The sequence below is a fragment of the Caenorhabditis briggsae genome, assembly GCF_000004555.2.
Source record: "Caenorhabditis briggsae complete genome, chrII, whole genome shotgun sequence".
NCBI classification, from domain to species: domain Eukaryota; kingdom Metazoa; phylum Nematoda; class Chromadorea; order Rhabditida; family Rhabditidae; genus Caenorhabditis; species Caenorhabditis briggsae.
In genome coordinates, this window is record NC_013486.2 from 10,993,419 (window position 1) to 11,016,730 (window position 23,312).

Consider the following 23,312-nt stretch of genomic DNA (forward strand, 5'->3'; position numbering starts at 1 on the left):
TAGCTAGAAAAGGATCGGAGTGATTATTATTCTTTGTTTTTTGTTTGCTCTTGTTAGCATTTGTTAAATCTATACAACTTCATAATAACCTGTTACCGTTTTGTTTTGTTAAAAATGAATGTTAAAAATCGAATATACAAATTTACAGAGATTGTCTTGAATAGCAATAAGAACTACAAACAACTACAAGAAAGCGCACGCATTCCATGAGCTCTTGTCCTTCGTATATCTACAGAGCTCAGAGCTATTATAATATCTATACTTCCATAGTAGTTTGGAGCACAAGTTGGTTTCGGTATCAATGATTGATCAGTGACTAAGGATTTCATTATTTCGTAGTTGTCATCCGATTTTTCGTTGCAAGACCCAGAACAGTAGTTCCCCCAAAATCCAGGTGGATACAGTATCCAATCATTCCATCCTGAAAATCAATTAAGTTCATTGCTGAAAATCGGTGTGGTCTGGTCTAATTTGCGCGTTGCGGCTGAAATTCGAGAGTGGGCGGAGCTAAGGCCGATCAGCCGGATTTGTGTTTTAAATAAGTTCAAAATCATGGAAATGGAAAAATTCAAAATTTTAATTTTTTTTTGCAATTTTTTGGTAAAAAAGTTTTAAATCGATGAATAATAAGTCAAAAAACAATTTTTTTACTGAAACTTTCACAAAAATCGCAGAAAATCAATGAATTTTTTAAAATTTCATCTATTTTTAATTTTTTTTAAACAAAAATCAGATGAATTGCAAAAAAAAAATCGCACGAAAACATTGAAACGTATCGAAAAATCGTCAAAATTTATCGGAAAATCAAAAAAATAGCCATGAAAATTACGAAAAATACATGCTCCTTTAAGGATTTCCCTACCGAATGTAAGCTCCGCCCACCCTCAAACTTTCGGCCGCATCGCTCACTGAAATTAGACCAGACTCTCGTCCCAAAGTAATATATCTTACCAATTTCAGTAAAATTAACATAAAACGGAGTGATACAACACCCATCACAATTCGATTTTCCATCAACGAACTGATTTGGTTTGAATACAGTAACCTCGAAATGAGGCGCAGAATTCAGAACTTCTCGAGAATCAAGCGGTTTGTAACTGAACAGATCCTTAATTTCTAACTGGAAAAGCATATATTTAATTTTATTTACCTATGGCTGACTCACTTTGATCATCCTGTTTGGTTGTCTGGATTTGATCCAATTTCGAAATGTATTCCCAATTTCGATATTCTCGTTTTCCACAACTTCTCGAATTTCCATTCGATCGATATATCTCCAATCACCGAAAGCTTCATCGATTTCATAAATTGTTATACTTATATTCGCTTTCTTTGAATTAATAAAAAAGGAAGTTGATATAACTTCATGGTCCAAAGAATTCAGATGATATTGAAAGCAATCCGAAGTAGTTCCATCTGGGGTCATACATGTCCAACCTGGAAAAATTGATCGTAATACTACAGTAACATTCTACAATTCTACATTCTATATCTAGGCGCTGCAATGAAAGGGGGCGGGGCGACCAAATTTTTTTTCCCCTTTTCAGAAGTCCATATTTGAAGTCTTGTACCGGGCGTTAGAGCTTAATTATTTTTAAGGTTAGAACTTGTCCCTATGTAATCGACTGCGAAAAATCGAATGAAACCATCAGTTTTTTGATATTTTCATTATTTTGATTCGAAAAATTCGAAAAATAGGAACTGGACTGACAAATTGGACTAAAAGTATTAGATGGAAGCCCGTGCCACCAGATTTTTTGATGGATTCTGCTGGTAGTTTATGAAATGGGGGATTGGATTTCGAAGTAAAATCAAAATTCTACCGACCCCCTTGGTTCACAATTTTCAGCCAAAGTTCCAGCCAAAATACAAAAAAAAATTTCAGCGATGACCCCAACATTTTTTTTGCATATTTTGATAAAACTAACTAGGGAAGGTTGTAATCGGGGGGTGGAACTTCGGTATGAGACCTATATCATTCGAAAGCTGAGAATGAGACATTTTCAAATCTATATTCAGATTTTGCTAAAGAGCTACAAGTTTCGAGAAAACAAGTTTCAAATTTTGGCTCAAATTTGACCCCTAAGGGCGCCGCGCCTCCCCTCTTTGGATTTGCAAAGATTTGAGTACGGAAATTATATTGAAATGGCTCAAGTAAGTTTATTATCGACATCACAAAGCCAAAAACTTCTTTTTTCAGTTAAATCAACATTCATTTCATAAAGAATATCCATCTTATCTACAACCGGAAACTATGACAAGAGAATTTTCAAAATCGAAAATATGGACAAGCGGAAGAATTCGAATTGAGATTTTTTTTTCATAAATTTTGTCACTTTTTCTTATCTCATAGGTCCCATTATTCTCGCTGATCTCATCGTTTTTTTTTGCTGATCCCATTCATTCATTTGTGTCACACCCCTCATTTTCGTTCCGATTTCCTATTTCTACATTTTAATCAATGTTTTTTTTTCTCATACTTGTTCTGTTTTCTTTTTTAATAAATGTTATTATAAATAAAGTGAATGGCGTTGAAAAGAAAACAAAAATTGAAAAGCGCCCGCTGGTCTGTTCGGAATTAGATCTAATTCGTTCGTAGTTCATTCGGTGTTCGTTCGGAATAGATCAGCTAAATTCTGTATTAGATCATGCCACTTCTATTTACGAACGAACCCAGATCTAATTCCGAATGAAGTCAGATCTAATTCAGAATCGTTTACCTGAGGATAAAGCTTCAAGATCTTGCTAAAAGACTCATTTTATCGTTTCTGTCCGTTAAGAATTCATATTAGCACATTTGAAAAATTTTCGAAAAATAGTTTGAAAATGCCAAGGGGGTAAAGAAAACCCCATGGATATTTTTCTTCAAAAATTGTTTTTCTTGAAATTCAAGAAAACTTCGCCAGATCATAAAGAAACATTTGAAATTGTAACTACAATCAAAAAACCTCCAAGATCTTTCACCAATCATCAAATTTCTTCGTCTCAAAAATCGAAATGAAGTTTGAAAAATGCTTCAAAAAAAGTTTTTCAAAGCATATGACATGAGTATTTCATAGATTTTTAATTAAAAAATGATCCCATGAAGTTTTAAAGTTTTTTTTCAAAAAAAAAAAATTTTCGCAAAAAAATCAGCATGGAGTCCCCCCTTTGCTTTTGAAATTTCTCAGATTTCGAACCTGATTTTCTCGAAACTGGTAGCTCTTTAGCAAAATCTAAATATAGATTTGAAAATGTCTCATTTTCAGCTTTCGAATGATATAGGTCTCATACCGAAGTTCCACCCCCTCCCCCCCCCCCCCCCCGATTACAACCTTCCCTAGTAAGCCTTGTGTATATCTCTGCCAATTTCCAGAAAGAATTGTAACTTTTAAGTAGTTTTAATACCGATCCGAAAATTCATATCATATGAAACTATGTTGAATTCTGAGAATGCCTCATAATTTTTAAACGTCACTCAAAAACTTCTTTCTACAGTACTTCCTACGGAATTCATGACTGAAAAGAAAGCGAAAGTTTTTGAACTTTGCTTTCAAATTTTCGTATCTTTTGTTTCTGTCATCTAACTATTACAGAATAAGATGCAACCTAAAAAGAGGAAAAAAAGATCAAAGACAACATTTGTTATTAGGTCGAAAAGTGAACAGTTTGTAATCAAATGATTGCACCCGGAACAAAAACAAAACAATGATAATAACTGAAAAGACAGACTAGAATGAAATAACAATAATAAGGCAGATACATAGCAGCAATGTATAAAAAATACATTTACTTCCTTGGCCCGGCTCGGATCAACAATTTTATGTCTTGTAACTTTGTTCATGGACAAGATACAGTTTTTCAAATAGTATCAAATTGTAATACTCGTCGAGTTCTATCATATCTATCTTACAAGTATAATTGAAACTGTTTATTTATTTATTGGAATACTGTAGTTTGTATAATGATCTTTCCTCAAAAATGACAATTTTCAGAACTCCGATGAGTATTTCCTTTCTTTTTTTTCGAAATTGAAAAATGAGGGTTACTGTAAATCCTAGATTCATAAAAAAGTTTAAAACTTTGAGGCTCACTGTAGTTTTCGGATTCGGTCTTCGAAATTAAAAAAGAGGAGTACTGTAGTTTTCGGATTCACCTAAACATTTTTTTTCAATGAGGATTTCTGCATTACTCTTGTCCGAACTCAATGCACGTTGAAAGTGGATATCTTGCAGAGATGTCTGGGAGGACTTTTTTGAAAAACGGAATCCGGAATACGGAATGAAACTAATTTTTCGGAATCCCGAATACGGGATCCGGAATTGTGAGGTCTTCAAATGGGCACAAAAGTTCTTGAAATACATATCGTGCTTTATTTTTGCATTGTTATTCGCGGAAGCTCAAAAAAGTCAGAGAATTCTTGCAAATTAACACATATGCTTGAAATCTGGAATAAAAAAATTTCACGGAATTCGGATTACGGAATACGGGATCCGGGATCCGGGCATATCTGATACCTTATTACTTTTTTCCTAAAGACGAAGGAGCGAACTCCCTCATATTTCGAGCATAAGGTAGTTCGTCCTTTCTCCTTGAAGAAAATGTTTATAGGTTTCAGAATTTTTCGAAATGTGAAAAAGATTACTGTAGTTTTCAGATTCATTTTTCAACGTTAAAAAAGAAGATTACTGTAGTTTTCAAATTCAATTTTCAAAATGGAAAGATGTGATTACTCTAGTTTTGAGATTCAATTCCGAAAAAAGAAAAAAAGAGGATTACTGTAGTCTTGCTTGCTTTAATTTCCAAATATCGAGGAAGAAAAAATTACTGTAGTTTCCAGCCAATCAGCAATTTTGTGTGGGCAGTGTTTTTATCATTTTATGATGGAAAGAAACAGAAAAGAAGTATCATCAGAGTTATACTGGAAAGAGATCAGATATTCTTCTAGATGCTTAAATCAATTTAAAATGAAGAAAAACATTTTAAAAACTTTCAGAGTGCTGAAACAATTACTGTCTGCACATCACTTATTACTAAAACAAAAATCAGAATTCAGAAAAAACCAAAGAGAAGAAGGGCTCAACAATATTATGAGAAGAATAGGTTGACGATGTTCAAGTTAATTTTTCGAGAATATAAAACCTAGTAGCCTTATTCAAATGAAGTATATTTTCAGAAGCTACTTCAACAATTGGATAAAGTTATATCCTGAAAAAAAAGAGATGTGAACTACCTTAAGCCCTGTAATAGAGAGGCCCCACACTGTCAAGTTTGAGGTCAAATATCTCAATTCCTATGCAAGATATCGAAAATGTGTCCTGGCATAACAAACCCGGTATGATGATAAACAATTTATTAGTTGACAACTTTTTTTATATCTTCCACAGGAACCGAGATAATTTGGCTAAAATTTAGAAGTGAAGGTTCTATTACAGGTTTTACGGTATTTGAAAAATGAATCCCGAAATAAAGACAAAACCATACTTCTTTGAACAGGTTCAATCACGATTTTCTCCAAAACTCCGCCATAATTTTCGTGTTCTCTCAAGTGATTAAACGCCGATGGTATCCTGGGTCGTCTATAAATATACGGAGGACGAGACGATAAACCCAAGTCATCTAATATTTGTCTCTGTAAAAGGGAAATCGATTTCAGTCTGCGTGTGATTTTTCTCTCGAGACACAATTACCTTTTGTCGTTCAACTGTCATTGCGGTCGACACATTTAAACAGATAACCGTACAGAATAATGGAATTACGAAACGCATAATTTTCAGAAACAAACAAAAACAATTCGGAGAGATACAATGTTCTCGTTATCAACTATTTCATCCTTATCATTAGTTCCCTCTCTCTCACTATTCCATGAACATTTTCCACCTGGGTCCGCCGCCCAAGTACTTCACAAAAGTCCAGAATGAATGCCAGTCTCATCGAGACTCTTACCTTTCAATCAGACAAGAAATTAATGATAAGAGAAACCTTTCAACCCATCTAGTATGGTCACAGTAAGCCAATTTGTGTCAAACGGGCGGTGCTGAAAGAGTTGAAAGGCACGTACTTCAAAGATACCCTTTGATGAGAAATAAGGAACTACTGACAGAGGACGAAAAAACTGAAGATCGATTAATATTTGATTGACACAGTGATGAATTTTCGGAATCAAATAGAGCACATTTTAGACCAAATCACACTCAAACTTTCAACAGAAAAATGGTGTTTGACGTAATTGTAGCTTGATCGAAAATGAGGAAGGGACTTCCTTGAAGGTTCAAAGTTCGATAAATCAGGTCTAATGAACTCTATACTGTATAGGATGAAGTACGATTTATGAGCTCAAATGTGCTCCTTGTCACTGATAAAACGGCAAATAGAGAATTTCGGAAATTTGATAATTTTTGTGTACGATTTTCTCGAAGGGAAATTTAAGAATGAAAGAAATGTGAAGTACTATAAAAATGTTTGTTACAAGCTTATTATACAGGGATGTTCGGAATGGAATTCGGAATTCCGGAAATCCTAAAAATTTTCGAGCATTTTCGGAATCCAATTCCGATCGGAATTATCCCGAATTTTTAGGAGTTGGAACTTTTTCGGCAAATGCTAAAATTCTCTGAAATTGGAACCTTTCGAAACCCGAAATTCCGAAATTTGAAACTCGGAATTTTCAACTTTCCGGAATTTTCAAAAACTTCTACCGAAATTCTAGAATTTTTAAAAACTGAATATTACAAAATATCGAAAATTTCAAAATCGGAATACTCCGAAATCCCAATTTTCAAAATTTGCATATTTTAAATTTTCCAAATCGTTACGTTTTGAAATTCGAAATTTCTCAATATTGGAAAATTCCGAAAAGTCTCGAAACTCCGAGATTTTGAAACTCGGCTTTTTGACAAAATTCCGAAAAGACCATTCCGAACATCCCCGATGTGTCCAACGACGTCTCCAGAATCACCAAAAATTCTAGAACAGCTTTCCCCGTATGGCACCCTATTTCCATGTTCTTCCATCTTGTTTTCTTCCAGTAAAAAGTAGAGAGCAAAACATCATCTTCACGGAACATCAGTTTTCAATTTCCGTTCGATTCTACTCCCTCAGTCTCGAGTTTCGGTTTTCTTCCATCACAATTTTTTTTCATTTTTCAATTTAAAATTCACTTCTCATTATTTCTTTTCCATTCACATCATCATCATCATCATCTCCTTTTTTTATCCCTCTCCTTTTTCTTTTTTGAATTCTGCAATTCCTAATTACCAGATGTATAAACACAAATGAATGAGGGACACCACCCAAGTGGCTGAATCATCGAGTGAGAAATTCGCCATTTTTCTTATATTCGATCTTTTTAATGAGGTCAGGCTGGAGAGGTAATAAGCTGTGCAATTTGGTGAATGCGAAAATCATATTGGAGGAAAAATGCAAAAAAAAAATCTTAAAGGAGGCAAGACAGCAAAAATTTCGGGGGCAGTTCGGGGGACGAAATCGCGCCGCGCTTATGTAGACCATTATGTAGATCAATTCTGAAATTTCCGAACGTCTGGAATTCTGAAACTCCGAGACCTTGAAACTCTTAGATTATGAACATTTAAGAGTATCTGAAATTTTGAAATACTGAAACTCCTAAAATTCTGAAATTCGAAAATTCTGAAATTCTGAAATTCTGAAACCCTGAAATTCCGAAACTCTGAAATTCTAAATTTCTAAAATTCTGTAATTCTGAAATCAGGAAATTCTGAAGTTCATAGATTCGGAGATTTCGAAATTCTGAAATTCGGAGACTATGAAATTCTGAAATTCAGAAATTCTGTAATTCTGAAATCAGGAAATTCTGAAGTTCTGATGTTCTGATATTCTGAGCGTTTGGAATTCTGAAAATCTGAAATTCTAGGATTCTGAGATTTCGAAATTCTGAACTCCCGAATTTCTGGAATACTGAAATTCGGAGATTTTGATATTCTGAAATTCTGCATTCTGAGATTCTGAGATTCTCGACGTCCCCCAAAAAGTGTCCCCTATTGTTTCTTTGAACTCTGACTTTGATGGAAATGATCAAATATTTTGGATTCCGTTTTATTTTGATCCCTTCTCACTCCGTTTAATCGTTTTTCGCTGTTTGGTGTGCCCTTCTCTCTCTTTTCATCGAATCTGCAGCTGCAGTGTCTTCCGCTGGCCGTTTCCGGTTGTACGAATTGTCTCATCAAGTCATGGTGTTGGTGGTGGGCACCCGCGGGTGTATTCTTCGTTTAATTTGATGCCAAAAAGACAGAGCATGAAGCATTCGAAGGAGAGCACAAACTGCCTTTCTCATCTTTCCTTTCATCGCTACTATATATGGAAAAAATGGGGAAAAAAGAAGTCGACAAATAATGATATAATGATGTGAATCCTCTATCTCTGTGCTTTTCAGAGCTCAATTTATTTATATAAACAATATAGAAGAAGGAAGAAAATGAAGGAAAATGAAAGCATCAACATCTGGTAAGCACTACTACTGCGCTGCTCATTCACTTGGCCAATACTTCATGCTTCATTGGCTCAAGAAGAAGAGGAGCACACATAACGCAAAACACTTTCCGGTGAGCTTCAAGAAGTACCAATATAAGCTTAATTAGAAAGAGAAAAGGAAAAAAACAATGTTTATGTGTGAGTGACCGATCTCACTTTTTGTTTCAATGATCCAGCTCAAAAGGAAATGGATCTAGGTCAGACGTGATGTTTTGAGGTACCGAAGGCCTGGAAATTTGCTCCATGACATTTCAAAAGGCTCTCTAGAGCGGTGACACTACGAAACCGATAAAAAACATTCAAAAAGATAAATTTCAGGCTCAAAAAACAATCATTGGGTTTTCGAATGTGTTTTTTGAGTCTGAAATTTATCTATTTGCCTGTATGATACCGGTTTCGAATTGACATTCTGAAACTCGATTTTTTTGAAAAACATAAGTTTCGGATTTTTTTGAATTGAAGTGAGCATTTTAAAATACTTTTAGTTCTGTAGAATAATCAGAATTTCATGAGATTGAAAATACCGTAGAACCTGAAATGGAAGGGCTCCCTAATTTTTCTACTTGGAACCAATTTATCTCAGTTCCTGTGAAAGATACAAAAAAGTTGTCAACTAATGAATTTTTTATCATAATATCACAAACATTTTATCAATTGACAAACTTTTGATATCTGTAATAGGAGCCGAGATAATTGAACTCACACTTGACTACAGGTTTTACGATATCTGAATTTTTCACTGCAAAGTCAGAACGCTTGTTTTAGCGGAATCAAATCCCAAGTACTGAAACTTTGAGATTCTGATATTTTGAAATTCTGAATTTTTGATATTGTGAAGATCTGAAATTTTGCGGTTCTTCAAATCTGAAATTCTGAAATTCTGGAAATCAAAAACTATAATATAAAAATTTGTGATTCTGTGATTCTGAAACCCTGAAATTTAAAAACCTGGCTTTCTTGAAATGATGAAATCTGAACTTCTGAAGTTTTGAATATTTGGAATTTCTAGAAATCTGATGTTCTGAATTTCTGAAAATCGGAAATGCTGAAACTCTGAATTCCTCTCCACATCTTTAAAACCAGATTCTGAAACTACTCGAGACGAAAATAGAACCTAAAAATTTAATCTGAAACGACAAGAATTTGAAATTATTTGATTCAATCCCTTCGCTTATATTTTTTCAATTAGAAAAACAAGAGTTTGATCCTAACGTCTCGTTCGAAATGTCTTCTGAGCCTCCCCTTCCCCTACTCTTCATCTCAAACCTTCATATTCTCATTTTTCTTCCTCCATTTTTTTGCAATGGTGTCACCCCATCAAGACAAAGAAGAGATGATATCGGTTTCCAGAAGGTCTCTATTTCCGGTCCACCCCGATTTTCCGTTCTCAAATGTCTTCTTGAAAGAGACATTGCTTTGCTGTCTCTTTCCTTTTCTTCCATTTCTGGCCTTCTCAATGACTCCACTTTTGGGACTGCTTCTTCAGAAGTGAATGGAGAAAGAAAACCATTGGTATCGGATTCGGTTCACTTTAGTTAGTCCTATCGTTTTCTCTTATATAGCTCATAGCGATGTTTGATGAAATAGTACATTGAATTAGATTTCATTTTTCGAAAAAAAAATATCGTATTGAGTTACAGTATGAATACGAAGAACTGAAAGTGAAATCAAATCTCGATTTCATTCCATAGGACTACCGTAAAACCTCAATTTGAAGGGCCGGATTTTATATTGTTTCAAAGTACATCCGGAAGGCCCTTCTATTACAGGGACAAATTAATTTTTCCGACCATTTTTGCCAAATTTTTTTTTTCGGGAATACTTTTCACTGAAAACGGGGCTCTTCTATATTTCGAAGCCCCTCTTGAGCCCTTCAATTAGAGGGACCCTTCTAATACAGGTTTTGAAACTTTCCCCATTCCGAGGAATCATGAATCCGTAAACAGCTGATTTTTGAAGAATCACCTGTCGTTATTTTTCAAAAAAGTTTTATCTGGTTTTTCAAATTTTGGTGAATAAGCAAGCACATGATTATAAATTTCCGTTTTTAGGTTTTTAAAATTTCCGAAAAATTCTTAAACGAATGAAGATATCCTGTGGCTGGCGACCGAGCGTGAGTTTCCAGGTTCCCGGCAAGCGCGCGTATTTGTTTCGTATTTGAATTTTTCAGAGTTTCTTTTTTTGATTTCCAACCGGGTTTCTTTGGAACTTTAATTTTTTACTGACAATTCTGCAAAAAATAATTTTAGTGAAAAAATAAAACGATCCCATAAAACCGGTGGGAAAATAGGAAAAAACCCCTGAAAAAATCTAATACTAAATTTTGGCTGGGGACTAGAATACTCAGACTCGGCCACCAGCCACCGGGTACCACCCCTTCGCATTTTCGATGAGTTTTTTCTCATTTTAGAATTTTTTCTTATTTTCCTTTATTTTTATCCAAAGCTACATATTTTTTTGTACGAAGTTAAGCAACACACCACCTTTAGTTTTTTTTTCTAAATTCTTTGAAAAACCCTTTCATAGAAAACTCCCAGAATTTGCACGTCTGCCTCCACCCCCCGAAAATTTAGAATAGGGGGAACACAATCGTATTTTTGGTGGATTCGGAATTCAAAATGAATCCACATGTCTCCTTTTCCTCCTTCTTTTTCTTTTCCTTTAGCTTCTCCTTCCTCCCCACTACTATTGCACCCATAGTGCCATACACCATTTGTGCGCGGCTCTTTGCCTTCTTCTTCTTCTCCATTTTCCTTTTTGCCGCACATGCACACATCTGAACAGAAAAGAAGAGTCTCCCCTCTTCGACGTCTGCGTCTCTCTTGGCGACCACCCATTCACCCATTCTCTCATCCCCAGCTCTTCGTCGCTTCTCCACGACTTCAGTCTCCGGCAGCAGGGCGACGACGTCCGCAACCCTTTGCGCGTACGCCCTTTTCTCTGTTTCTTCTTTTTTTTTGGGTTTTCTCCTTCTACGTCTTGTCGCGCGTACGTCGTCGCCAAATACACACACACTTATAAATCGTATAGTCGTTTTGGTGTAGAAAAAGGGGAAATGGAAACGGAGAGAAGAAACGAAAAAGAGAGAGGAAAAGGGAAAAAATAAGAAGGAGAAGAAGCTAGATAGCCACCACCATCACACCAGCCACCAATACATTTGCACACTGTGTGTTTTCTCTCTCTCTCCGAATCTTCTTGCACTTTTTACACCACTTGCGGATCTAGTGTACTGACACCAAGAGAAATTTCTTGTCACAATAGTTGTTGTCCATCTGTTTGAATTATTCATCATCTGGTGTTCTAGTTTTTAATTGTTATTATTTGAAAATTTTAGAACCTAAAATATTGATTGACCCATATAAATAGGGACCATAACATTTTTTTAAGCAGCTTTTTTCCTGAAATAGTTTTATTTTTAATTAATCTCCTGATCAGTATACCGTAAAACCTGTAATAGAAAGCCCCCCCCCCCTCCCCCCGAACACTGCCAAGTTTGAGCTCAATTATCTCAGCTCCTATAAGAGGTATCATTAAAGGGCCAACTGATAAAATGTTTTGGATATTAAGATAAACAGTTTATCAGTTGACAACTTTCTCATATTTTGCACAAGAACCGCGATAAATTGGCTCAAAGTTAAACGTTAGGGAGCTTTTCTATTACAGGTTTTACGGTATTTGAAATTTTTTCTAAAAATAAGTGAATTACTTTCCCCTGCAATCTTCTGTTCAAATTTGGAGAGTATAAAATATGAAAATGCACTATTCTCTCCGGACCGATAAAAAACGGAAATCAGAATATCAAAACATTCGAGCGCCAATCAGAATCAAAAATTGTACTCGAATCTTTCTTGGAAATACATTTTGCATTTTAAAATTTAGAAAAAATTGTAGACTAGGAAATTTGGACTGATAAGGTTTAGGCAGAATTGAATGAAAAAACTGGCCATTTCCCAAACAATTTTATCCTTATTTTGCAAGAACCTAATTCTTCCCCTTCATTAGTCTGATCTTTTCCAGTTCCTCTGCTCTACTCAATCATCTTCAGCCCAAAAAAACAATTTCTGCTCAAACCCAAATCTCTAAATTCCGCCAAAATAAAACGATTTTATTTAATCAAAAATTCCCACTGCTCCATTTCCATTTTTCACCTTTTTCTTGTATTCTGTGTCAGCTCAGGCCCAATCAAAACCAATTTTCCTCCAGACCTCGTACCTTTTTGATTGGGTATTTAAGTGTGATTGCTCGAGATAATTGGAAAAAGAGGAGGTTCTGGTATTTCGTCCACAAAATCACCGAGTATAAAAGGTGCTGCTTTTACTCACTCTCAACGTAATCGAACTGCCTTCTGAAACCACTTAAAAGAGGTCTTTTACTGGAGCCTTTCTGGCTTTGAGAGAAATCTCATACCTCTGCTGCCAGGGAGACTAAAGGTGGGCGTGTTACTCTCCCGACTTTAGAATCTTTACAGCCAGGTGTACTGGTTTCGAGTCGTTACCATAGCAACCCAGCCAAATACGATTTCAAGGATTCTGAATTCCGGTAATTAAAAATGGCTAGGCAGATTAGTAATCTACAGGATGGCGCACAATTACCCGAACTGGTAAAAACGAGGATATCTTTAGACATAAGTGTCTGGGAAGCACAAAAATTGATAGGAATATAAAAAATGTCAAAGCGATTCCTCAGCTCGAAGTTAAAAATTGTTCAAAACTAGTTTGAGCCTGGTACATTCTAATTGGAGCCCAGTACGCAATTTTATGCGAGTTCAAACTTTGACCTAGAAATTCAGAAAAATATTCAAACTCATTCACTGGATAGTCCACAATTTCAAAAACCCTTTTGAAACTTTAATATTCAATCAGTTTTGGTTTACAACTCTCATTGAGATATTATTGGTTGCCATGGAAACATAAATGTTCTAGCAAATCAAGATTCTCAAATCGCAAAATTTCACCGATTTGTCAAATTGTGAAAGTTGCGCCACAGTTCATGATGGTTCCTCCAACCAAAACAATCTTTCAAATCAAGTTCTCTCATTCCAAAATTATCCAATTAACACGAGAACACATGTTCTGTTTTTATTCTCTTTAAACTTCCCAAATTACCGTACCACAGACCTCCAAAATGAACATACGAAAAAACCAGCCCCCGGTTTTGCCATAACAAAATTAACCGCTCTTTTTATTTTTATTTTCCCACCTCTCTCCCCCATGTTATTCCCTTTTTTGCCTTTTTTTTCTCCTTCTTCTTTTTTTGCTACAACTGTTTTCCATAATGTGAACTGCGATCCCATTTTTTGGCCGAACTTGTTTTTTTTGTTTTCAAATAGCAAAAAATTGGAAATTAGTGCAATTGAAAAATGGTGATGTTCGATCCATCTTTTTAGAAGAAAAAGAACGGAAAACCCATTTTTGGAGTTAATGGATGGAAGAGAGAATGGGTTGCCATTATTCAGTCTAGACACTACTTTCCAATGTGCTCATTGAACGGGTTTTTTGATTTTTTGAAAACGAAGAAAAATAAATGAGATCGAAATTAAAGAGTGGGAAAGAATGCACTTTTTTGGGTCACTGGTCCTCCTTCAGAAGTTCATTTAAAGGTCGAACAGTAGTCTGCAATAGAAGGGCCCCACACTGTCAAGTTTGAGCTCAATTATCTCGCTTCCTATAAGAGATATAAAAACTAGGTCAATTAAAAAAATACTCCTGATATTATGATGAAGAATTTACCAGTTGCCAACTTTTTGATATCTTTCATAGGAACCGAAATAAATTAGCTCAAAGTTAAAGATAGGCGGGTCCACCTACTGCGGGCTTTACGGTAGTCTCCAAATTTTTTCTGCAAAAAAAGAAGAAAAACCGGAAAAGTGGTTTCCGGTGTTCACAACTTCTTTTCTGCAAGATGACTTTTTTTTCAAAAAACTACGGGAAGTGCGCCAGAACCACGTCAGCATCTTTCTTGTTTTTTAGAAGGCGTTGAGTGTAAGAAAAAGAAAACAAAAACAGTATTTTGTTCAGTATAAAAGGGCTTGTGCATCTTTTTATCAGTTTCAGTTTTCACTTCTGAGTCAACAAATTTTTATGCGTTTTTGTGTTCTTGTTTTGGTTGTTTTTTCACACACCTACGAGACTATAGTATTCTGATTATGGTTTTATTTTCTATATTAGGATTTAAAATGTTCACAAAGCTAGGTATTTTCATAATACTACTTCGAAAAGTTAGAAAATAATTCGAAATTCCTGAAAAACGCCGTCGAAAATGCAAGCGCGCGCACCGTAAAATCTGTAATTTTAAAGGCTCCCTTTGAGCCAATTTATCTCGGTTTCTATTGAAGATATAGAAAAGTTGTCAACTGAAAAATTGCTCATTATAACATCACAAACATTTTATTAATTAACACATTTCTGATAGCTTGTATAAGAGCCGAGATAATTGAGCTCAAGCTGGACAGTGTGAGCTAAATTATATTACAGGTTTTACGGTAGTTCTCGTCTATTTGTAAGGTTGAAAATAATAGGGAAATTCATAATTTTTTGAAAATGTTAAAGCAGTAAAATTTTCTCCATTTAATTCCCTAAAATCTGTAGTTCAAAATTTCAAAAATCATGTTCCCATTCTTAATTTGTTTCCTTCTTCTCTACCACATGCCAATAAAAGAGATACAGAAATTTGACGAATTTCTAAATGAAAAATCGGTGACGTTGGTTTCCGCTGATTTCTATTGTTTTAAGACCAATGGTCATTTTCTAGACTACCTGTAAGGCATGCCTTGGACGCGTGCACTACTACCCCCGCCAAGAAAAATAAAACCAAGTGCTTAGTATTCTTTTTTCTTTACTTCCTCACTCTCTCTCTCTCTCTCTCTCTCTCTCTCTCAATTTCTGCAAAAATAGCCCAAATTGCTTCTTTTTCTAGTGCATCCGGAGCTAAAAATAACTACACCTCCAGTAGTCTATTGGCCCCTCTTTTTGCTCCTCTATCTCTCCTCTCTATTTTTCTCTCTTATTTTCCTGGAGCATCATCATCATCAGAAGCGACAAAAAACGTGGAAAGAGAAGGGGCGAAAGGAGAAGAGAAAGAGCAGCCCAGTGGTCTTCTTCTTCTTCTTCTTTTTCTTCTTCTTCTTTCTAGTACAACTGGCCACTCTTCAACTCTCTCAGTCTCTTATCACTTCTACACTATTTTGCCATTGATTTTTTGTTTTTCCGCCACCACACACACCATTCTGATTGGTCGTCCAGAGAGCATTGGTTCCGGCCTGCAGAACTTCCCTTTATACATTCTTGATGTCCACTACTTTCAATTATTTTTAAATTTCGAATTTGAAATTCCCGCCAAAATCAACTCTGATTCATACTGCATATCACCATAGCAACCTTTCTTTTTCCAGACATTCTTTCTGACCTAGACATTGTAGTTTTCGAATCTGAAAATAGTTTGAAGTCTGATCACAGAAAAATGTACTTCTGTGAATATCTAGTTTAGAAACCACAGATTCTTTTTCGTTTCTGATCTAATTCAGAAATCCTACAATCCCATAACCTTCTTTCCAAGTATAAAGTTTTTAGAAACTGCACGTCTTCTTAAGTTTAGAGAACAGGATTATCAAAATTCTGGAAAATTATACATGTAATCGTTTTAATACTTTTTTTTATAATTCCTTCTTGATAGATGAATTTTTTTCAAAGATCTTCAAAAATCTGATTTCCGTTAAACGCAAAATTTCTGTTTGAAAATGTAAAAATTCACATTTGAATTGATTTTTTTGACTATTCCGTAACCATGGTGATCTCCAATGAAACAGTTTTTTATAAACAGAAGTACCGTAAATCCTGTAATTGAAGGGCCCCTCTAACAGAAGAGCCTTCTGGAAAAGACTTGGAAAAATAGTAGGGTCCCTGTAATAGAAAGGCCGCTTTCAAAATACGAAAATGTTCCGGAAATCATTAAATTTTACTGAAATTTTTCGAAACACAGTTTTCTACTCAAAAATTAGCTTTTTTTTTTGGTGTAATTAATGTATTTTCATGCATTTTGAACAACAGCTCATCTGAATTTTCGGAAAAAATTACCGGAAATATAGAAGGATCCCTCTAATAGAAGGGCCCTCCGGAGGTTCCTTCTAATAAATTTTTACCGTAGTTCAACGCGTACAAATCTACTAATACTCTAACTTAATAAAGTTCCCAAGCTAGCTATGTGTCCTCAGGAAAACCAAATGACCCTATTTGGACAGAATCCTATTATGTTCTGATCATAACCTATATCCTACAGTTTCCACCAGACCATTTTCCATTTTCCTACTTCCGTTTTGTTCTACTTCTCCTCCTTTTTTCAACCCATCATCTCGTTAATTGTGTGTTTCCCTTCCCGACCGATTACCATTCTAGTCACGAACTTTGATGACTTCCTTCCCCTTCCTTCTACTGCAGAAGACGTCGTCAAGTGATGACTGGTGACCCCGTTGAACTATCACTTTCTCTTTTTTCTTGAGAAATGAGTTAAACGACACGAAGCTTTTGGCCTGACTGCTTCTGTTGCTTCTGCTGTCTTTTTTCCCGTTTCAATGCATTTTTTAGTTCTCGTTCCTTCATTTTTCTTCGTCTTCTTGTGCCATTTGTCTCTTGTTCCATTTGTTATTACCTGCCAAAACCGTGGAGACACACAAACCAATCTCGAACACGTCTCCTGAATTCTCGTGTTTAGATCTTTGAAAAGCAGTTGAGCTGATGCACGTTTTTCTTCAGTTTTACTGCCCCGAAGTGAGGAGGATTTAGAACGGAAGTACTTTCAGACTAGTTCGGTTCGCTAGATTAATTTAATGTTTTTTTGGAGGGTTTAGTTCACTTGGTTTCAGTGTGAGGATTCCAATTTCAAGGAAGTCTTTCTCAGTTACATAGGTTTGAAAAGAGGTAGTACTGTAGCTAAGATTCAAAATTCTAAGATCCTAACTATCGAGCGCTAAAACGCGTACTCTTGAGAAGTTTTCCTTCGGATCATCACTCAAATTTTGAAAGTTACTTTAAAATTACATCTCGGTAAGATTCCAATGACTACGATATCCATATTTTGACTACAACATCCTAGAAGTTCATAATTTCCTCGTTTTCACATTTTTTCTGGAAATGTCCGGATTCCGGATTCCGTATTCCGCTTCCCGAATGTGTTATTCCGGAAATATAATTTTTGTGAGGTCTCTAGGGAGGCACTTCATTTAGAGGGACCATGTAATGCATGTTTGACGGTTACTTGGATATGATGTACTTAAAAAGCCCTACAAAATGACGCTATTTAGATTACTGTAACTTGCCTATGAAGAAAATGACAAGGCAGAAACCTGCTGAGCTACGCGGTTGATCTTTTTAACTGTATTACAGCCCTGTAACGTTGCTCATAGGCAAGATACAGTATATCAAATGGTATCATTGTGTATTCTTTGAAATTTTCTATCATATCCAGTTTATTTGGTCCAAAACTATTCATCTTAAAAGAAACTATGACAGTGTCCGTTTTGGATCCGTTTTTGGGCCGTTTTACATTTAAACGGTTAAAAAAATCATGAGAAGTAGTAAACCTAGATGAGGTTCTCAAGCTGCAACATTTTAAGAATCCTTTTCTCTCTCTCTCCCTGTCTCTCACTCACTCACTCATAATTCCTATCAACCATACCTACCCAATTTATGAGCACAGCTTTACAGTTCAACGTGTTGTAATTATTTCTGTCGCCCCAATGTCTCTCTCTCTTTCTCCATTCACTTTTGTGTTGAATCAGTGTGAAGTCTGACCTGCTAAGACCCCCACTCACAATCCCTCCCCGTTCGAAAGGTCAAGTGGGTACACATACAGCTTGATGTTTATTTGAATTGTCTACTTCAAAGGGAACTCCTCAAAAAGTTTTTTCTTCTTCTTTTGTGTACTTCGATTCTTTTATTCTTCTCCGATTTCCAAACTTCTCATTCTTAATTCTATAATTTTCAGATTCTCCAACGACCCGCCATCCACGTCATCATCCTTCTCCTTATCATCATTGCTGTTTCTTCGTGTCGTCTTCACAATTGATCCCTCCTACTCACTCTGAAAGTGCAGTCGTCTATAATATTCTAGAATATATCTATCTTCTCTGCTCATCTTCTCATTCAGATAGCCTTCCAAAGAGCAACCCGGATTTAGTTGCTCTCCTTGCGACTTCCACCACGTGTCTACTAGAAGAACTATTCTAGTTTTTCTAGAAAAGAACATTTGCTTTTTGCAGAACAACCTTTTCGTACTTTTTATCCTTTTGGGGATATCTAATCTTTTGTGAGATTTAGTAAGCATGTGTCTAGGATTTGATAGGCTATTTCTGTTAGGACATCTAGTAGTTTTGTTATAACAAAACCAAGATAATGCTTCTGTGATTAGAATAATTTATCTGTTTTTTGGTGAGTTTCATAAATTCTAACACTGTAGTCTTCCCTAGCAACAAACTTTAAAGGGGGTCTCCAACACAATTTTTGGGGTTTTTTTTGCATTAAAATGTTCCCGAAGCTAAATATCTATTTTCATAATAGTATTTTGAAGAAATTCAGGAAAGAAAAATTTGAAGTCCCTGAAAAACGCCGTCGAAAACGCTAGCGCGCTTACCGTGAAACCTGTAATAGAAGAGCTGTCAACTTTGAGCCAATTTATCTCGGTTCCTGATAAGGATATAAAAAAGTTGACAATTGATAAACTGTTTATTATAATATCAAAAACATTTATTAGTTGACAAAATTTTGCTATCTCTCTAATAGGAGCCAAGATAATTGAGCTCAAACTTGACAATGTGAGGCCCTTCTATTACACGTTTCATTGTAGTTCTTGTCCAAATTGTAATCATGAAAGTTTTCAGCAATTTGTGAAGTCAATGAGATTTTTTTCCTTCAAGGAGTTTTTAATTGACTATTTTACAGCTTCTCTTAAAATACAGAGAAAAAAGATTAAAAACAGCGAAAAATTCTGAAAAATTGCAAAAAGTTGGTTGGAGTCCTCCTTTGATTTTAATTGATTTCTTCCACTTTTTAAGCATCTGATATTATCCAAAATTGTATTTGAAATCTTCGAGAAAATGGGAACACATTTCTGAACTAAATAGCTTTCCATTCTCTATTCTCGGGTTTTTGTTTTCTATTTGACAGTCTCTGCCTTCTCCCTTTTGCTTACGCGCCATGATTCCTTTTCCGCGAGCGCGCGTGCGCGTGGTGCGCATTTCAGAAAACAGTAGGCGAAGGTTCGGAGACGCAGATCGTCTCGCATTTCGACCAATTCAAATACAGTTGGTTGGATCGGAGAATGCAGAGTAGAACGCAGGAAACTGACGACCGGCTGTGGCGAGAAGGAGATGAAATGAATCGAACGGAAGTAATAGTGTGTAGGTTGACGAGACGCAGAGATAATGCTGCGCGACGGTCATCATAAGTATTATTCTTTTGGGTCTTCTTTTTCTTTTTCTTCATCTCAACCTCTCAAACAGGGCAACCTATTTGCCAATCTTCTTCTTATTCTCCTTCGCCCTTCTTCATTTTGATATTTATAATTTATCCTTTTATCAATTTGACGACAAATTTTCACTTTTGTTCTCTGTCTAAAATTTGAAATTTTAACTTTTTTTTGGCGTCCTTGACGATCAGAAACTGTCTTCTTCTGAAGGTGACTTCTTCTTCATCCACTCGTCACAAGTTCATCATTCTCTCTTCTCAATATCTGATTCTAAATCACGATGGATTATTTTTCTGATTGGTATATTCAGTTAAGAAAATAATTTTTCATTGGTAAACTTTTCAATCAGATCAAAGTAACCGTAAAACCTGTAATAGAAGAGCCCTAACTATTAACTTTGAGCCTATATATTTCAGTTTCTGTAAATGATAATAAAAAATTGCCAACTGGTAAAATGTTTGGCATAAGATCACCAATATTTTATAAGTTGACACTTTTTTCATATCTCTTCCAGGGACCGAGATGAATGAGCTCAAGCTTGACAGTGCGGAGGCCCTTCTATTACAAGTTTTACTGTATTCAGAGATTTTTAAACTTTATTATAGAATAACCATTTTCAATTGTCTAATTGGATCATAGTAGGAAACTTAAAAGAATCCATCGATCATATTCATCTTTTCTATCTAGCTTCAAGATCTAGTCGTAATCTGATCTCCCTAGATTCAGAATACATCGTGATTATGATCACATTGTTTTGGAATCACATTGTTTTGGACTCACCTCAAAAGATTAGATTTTCTGAATCTGAAACTTGATTCCTTAAAACCTGTAATACCTGTAATAGAAGCCCCTCTCTCTAACTTTCAACTCAATTCTCTCGGTTCCTGTCGAAGGTATCATAAATGAGTCAACTAACAAAATATTTCTGACAATATGATGAACATTTTGTCAGTTGACTGCTTTTTGATGTCTTGCATAGGAATTGAGATAATTGAGCTCAACCTTGGGAGTTTGAGGGTCCTTCTATTACAGGTTTTCCGGTCCTGAAGACTGGAAATCCTCTCTAGATGCCAGAAGCATTCAAGTGTGTGTTTTCTATTTTTTTTTTCAAAAACCGAATACTATCCAATATCTCCACCCAGTCACACCTCTTTATCTGTTTTGCTTCATTTTGTAACCGGTGGTGGTTTGTTCTTTCCGTCATTTGCCGAATTGCTTTTCCGTATGGGTGACTGTGGTGGGTGTGAGCTCACCTTGCCTTATTTCCCGCGTGTGTTGTCTGCCTGTGCACCGCGCAAATATTGACTTTTTTGGAGGAAATGAAAGAAATACATACCACCCACTGTGCTCCTTTTCTCTCTCTCTCTGACTCTTTTTTCGGTGCAAGAAGACTTCTGTGTTTTGCTTTTTTGGTTCGAAGCGGTTGGCAACAAAAAGTGTTGTTTTGGACTCCGTTTGATGATGGGTACGATGTGCTCATTCTCTTTAAATATTTGTTTTTTGCATACTTTTTGTTTCGATGATCAAAACCATTGATTTTTGTTTGGACTCTTCTTTTTTCAACAGAAATACCAATTGTCTGGATTAGTATGAACAGATTCTTTCATAGTTTTTGGAATCTGAGTTTTATTTTTTGTGAATAGTACCTTAAATTTGAAAAGTTAGAATTTGACAAAACCTATTGTTTCTAACCGAGGATCCTTGGAAATTTTCAAAACTAAATTAATCGTAAAACCTGTAATTGAAGGGCTTTTAGTTTGAGCTAATTTATCTCGGTTCCTGTTAAAGATAGGAAACAGCAGTCGACTAATAAGTTGTTTATCATAACATCAAAAGCATTTTGTTAGTTGGCACATTTTTTATATCTCTCATAGGAACCGAGATAATTAAGCTCAAACAAGCCCAAACAAGCTCAAACAGTGTGAGGCCCTTCTATTACAGGTTTTATGATAAGTTGAATCGAGATTATCCCAGTTCTTGCGATTACCTGAAATTTGAAATCTTAGAATTTCACAAAACTTGTTTTTTCTAATCTAGGATCCATGGAAACAGTCTAAACTGAATTTACCGCAATAAAAGGGATTTTAACTTTGAGCCACTTTTTCTCGGTTCCTGTTAAAGATATGAACAAGTTATCAACTGATAAATTACACATCATAATATCACAAACATGTTATCAGTTCACAACTCTACGATGTCTTTGGCAGGTACCGAGCTAAATTTTCTCAAAGTTGAAAGCCAAGGAGTATTTCTACCCCAGGTTTTACAGTAATTTCTCACACAAGATTCACTCTCTCGAATGTCTTAGATCATTCGAATTCCGAACTTTTCCATTAAATCAAAAATCTAGTCTTCAATGAATTGCACACCTACCCGAACGTCTCCATTCTCTTCTGTTCTCTTCTTATGTCATTGTGAATACATTAAAAACAGGAATTTCACAATTGCATAATTTGCCACCCTGTGTGTATATATGTGTTCCATGTCTCAATTGATTTATGAGATGGAAATGAATCCTTCTTCTTCTTCTTCTTTTTCTTCTTCTTCTTCTTATCGTCGTCTCCATTCGTCGTTGTAGTTGTCATGGTTGTCTCTCTCGATTTGTGATTCATACCTGACTCTCTGTTCTTCTGCCTCTTATACATATTATACATTTATATGTACATACAACCATTTTCCTCTTTCTCTCTTGTTCCTTTTCGACATGTACATTGTGTATATGCATTGTTTATATACATTTTATACAGGACACACTCTCGTTCCCAAAACGAAGCAGAAGAAGAAAAAGAAATGCTTTTCTTTTCTTTTATTCTATTTTCTGATTCTTATCTGTCACCTCCCTGCCCCTCTTTTTGACCAATTCGATAGGCCAAAAAAAGTTTTGGCTGTAATAACCGTGCTGCGCGGGACACAACCATTGTACATCATTGGGGTGATATCATTTCAGTTCTCTTTTATTTGACCTTCTTCTTTCACATTCTGCGCCTCTCATTCTGCGTCATTTTTTTTTGATGAAATAAAAAAAAATAGAAGCATACTGGTTTGAAAACGGAAATCATCGACAAGTAGCAATTTTCTGAATTTCCCTGAAGACTTCTCTCCAAAACGAGTCATTTTTCTTCTTCCCCCATCATCATCGTGGTCTTCTATTTTCGTTCGCACTCTTTCGTCACCAATTAACTTCGATATAATTACTTAATTACCCGGGCCCACTACTTCCCCCCAACCATCAAAACAATTTTTCTTTTCCTTTTTCGTCTTTTCCAGCACTTGTAGCTATTTTTCTTCAATTGGTCAGCAGTTCCTATAATAGACGGGCCACCTAACTTTTGAGCCAATTGATCTCGATTCCTGTGAAAGATATCAAA

At 35.6% G+C, this 23,312-nt stretch overlaps 1 protein-coding gene across 1 annotated transcript; it reads right to left on the reverse strand.

The window, feature by feature from the left end:
* Nucleotides 1–173: 173 nt before the first annotated feature.
* Nucleotides 174–1,426, reverse strand: Cbr-tig-3 (the record flags this gene model as incomplete). The annotated part of the gene is made up of 3 exons (XM_045242672.1): nt 174–421; nt 952–1,120; nt 1,166–1,426. The coding sequence occupies 3 exons, from the start codon at nt 1,424–1,426 to the stop codon at nt 174–176; spliced, it is 678 nt and encodes a 225-aa protein (XP_045097101.1).
* Nucleotides 1,427–23,312: the final 21,886 nt, after the last annotated feature.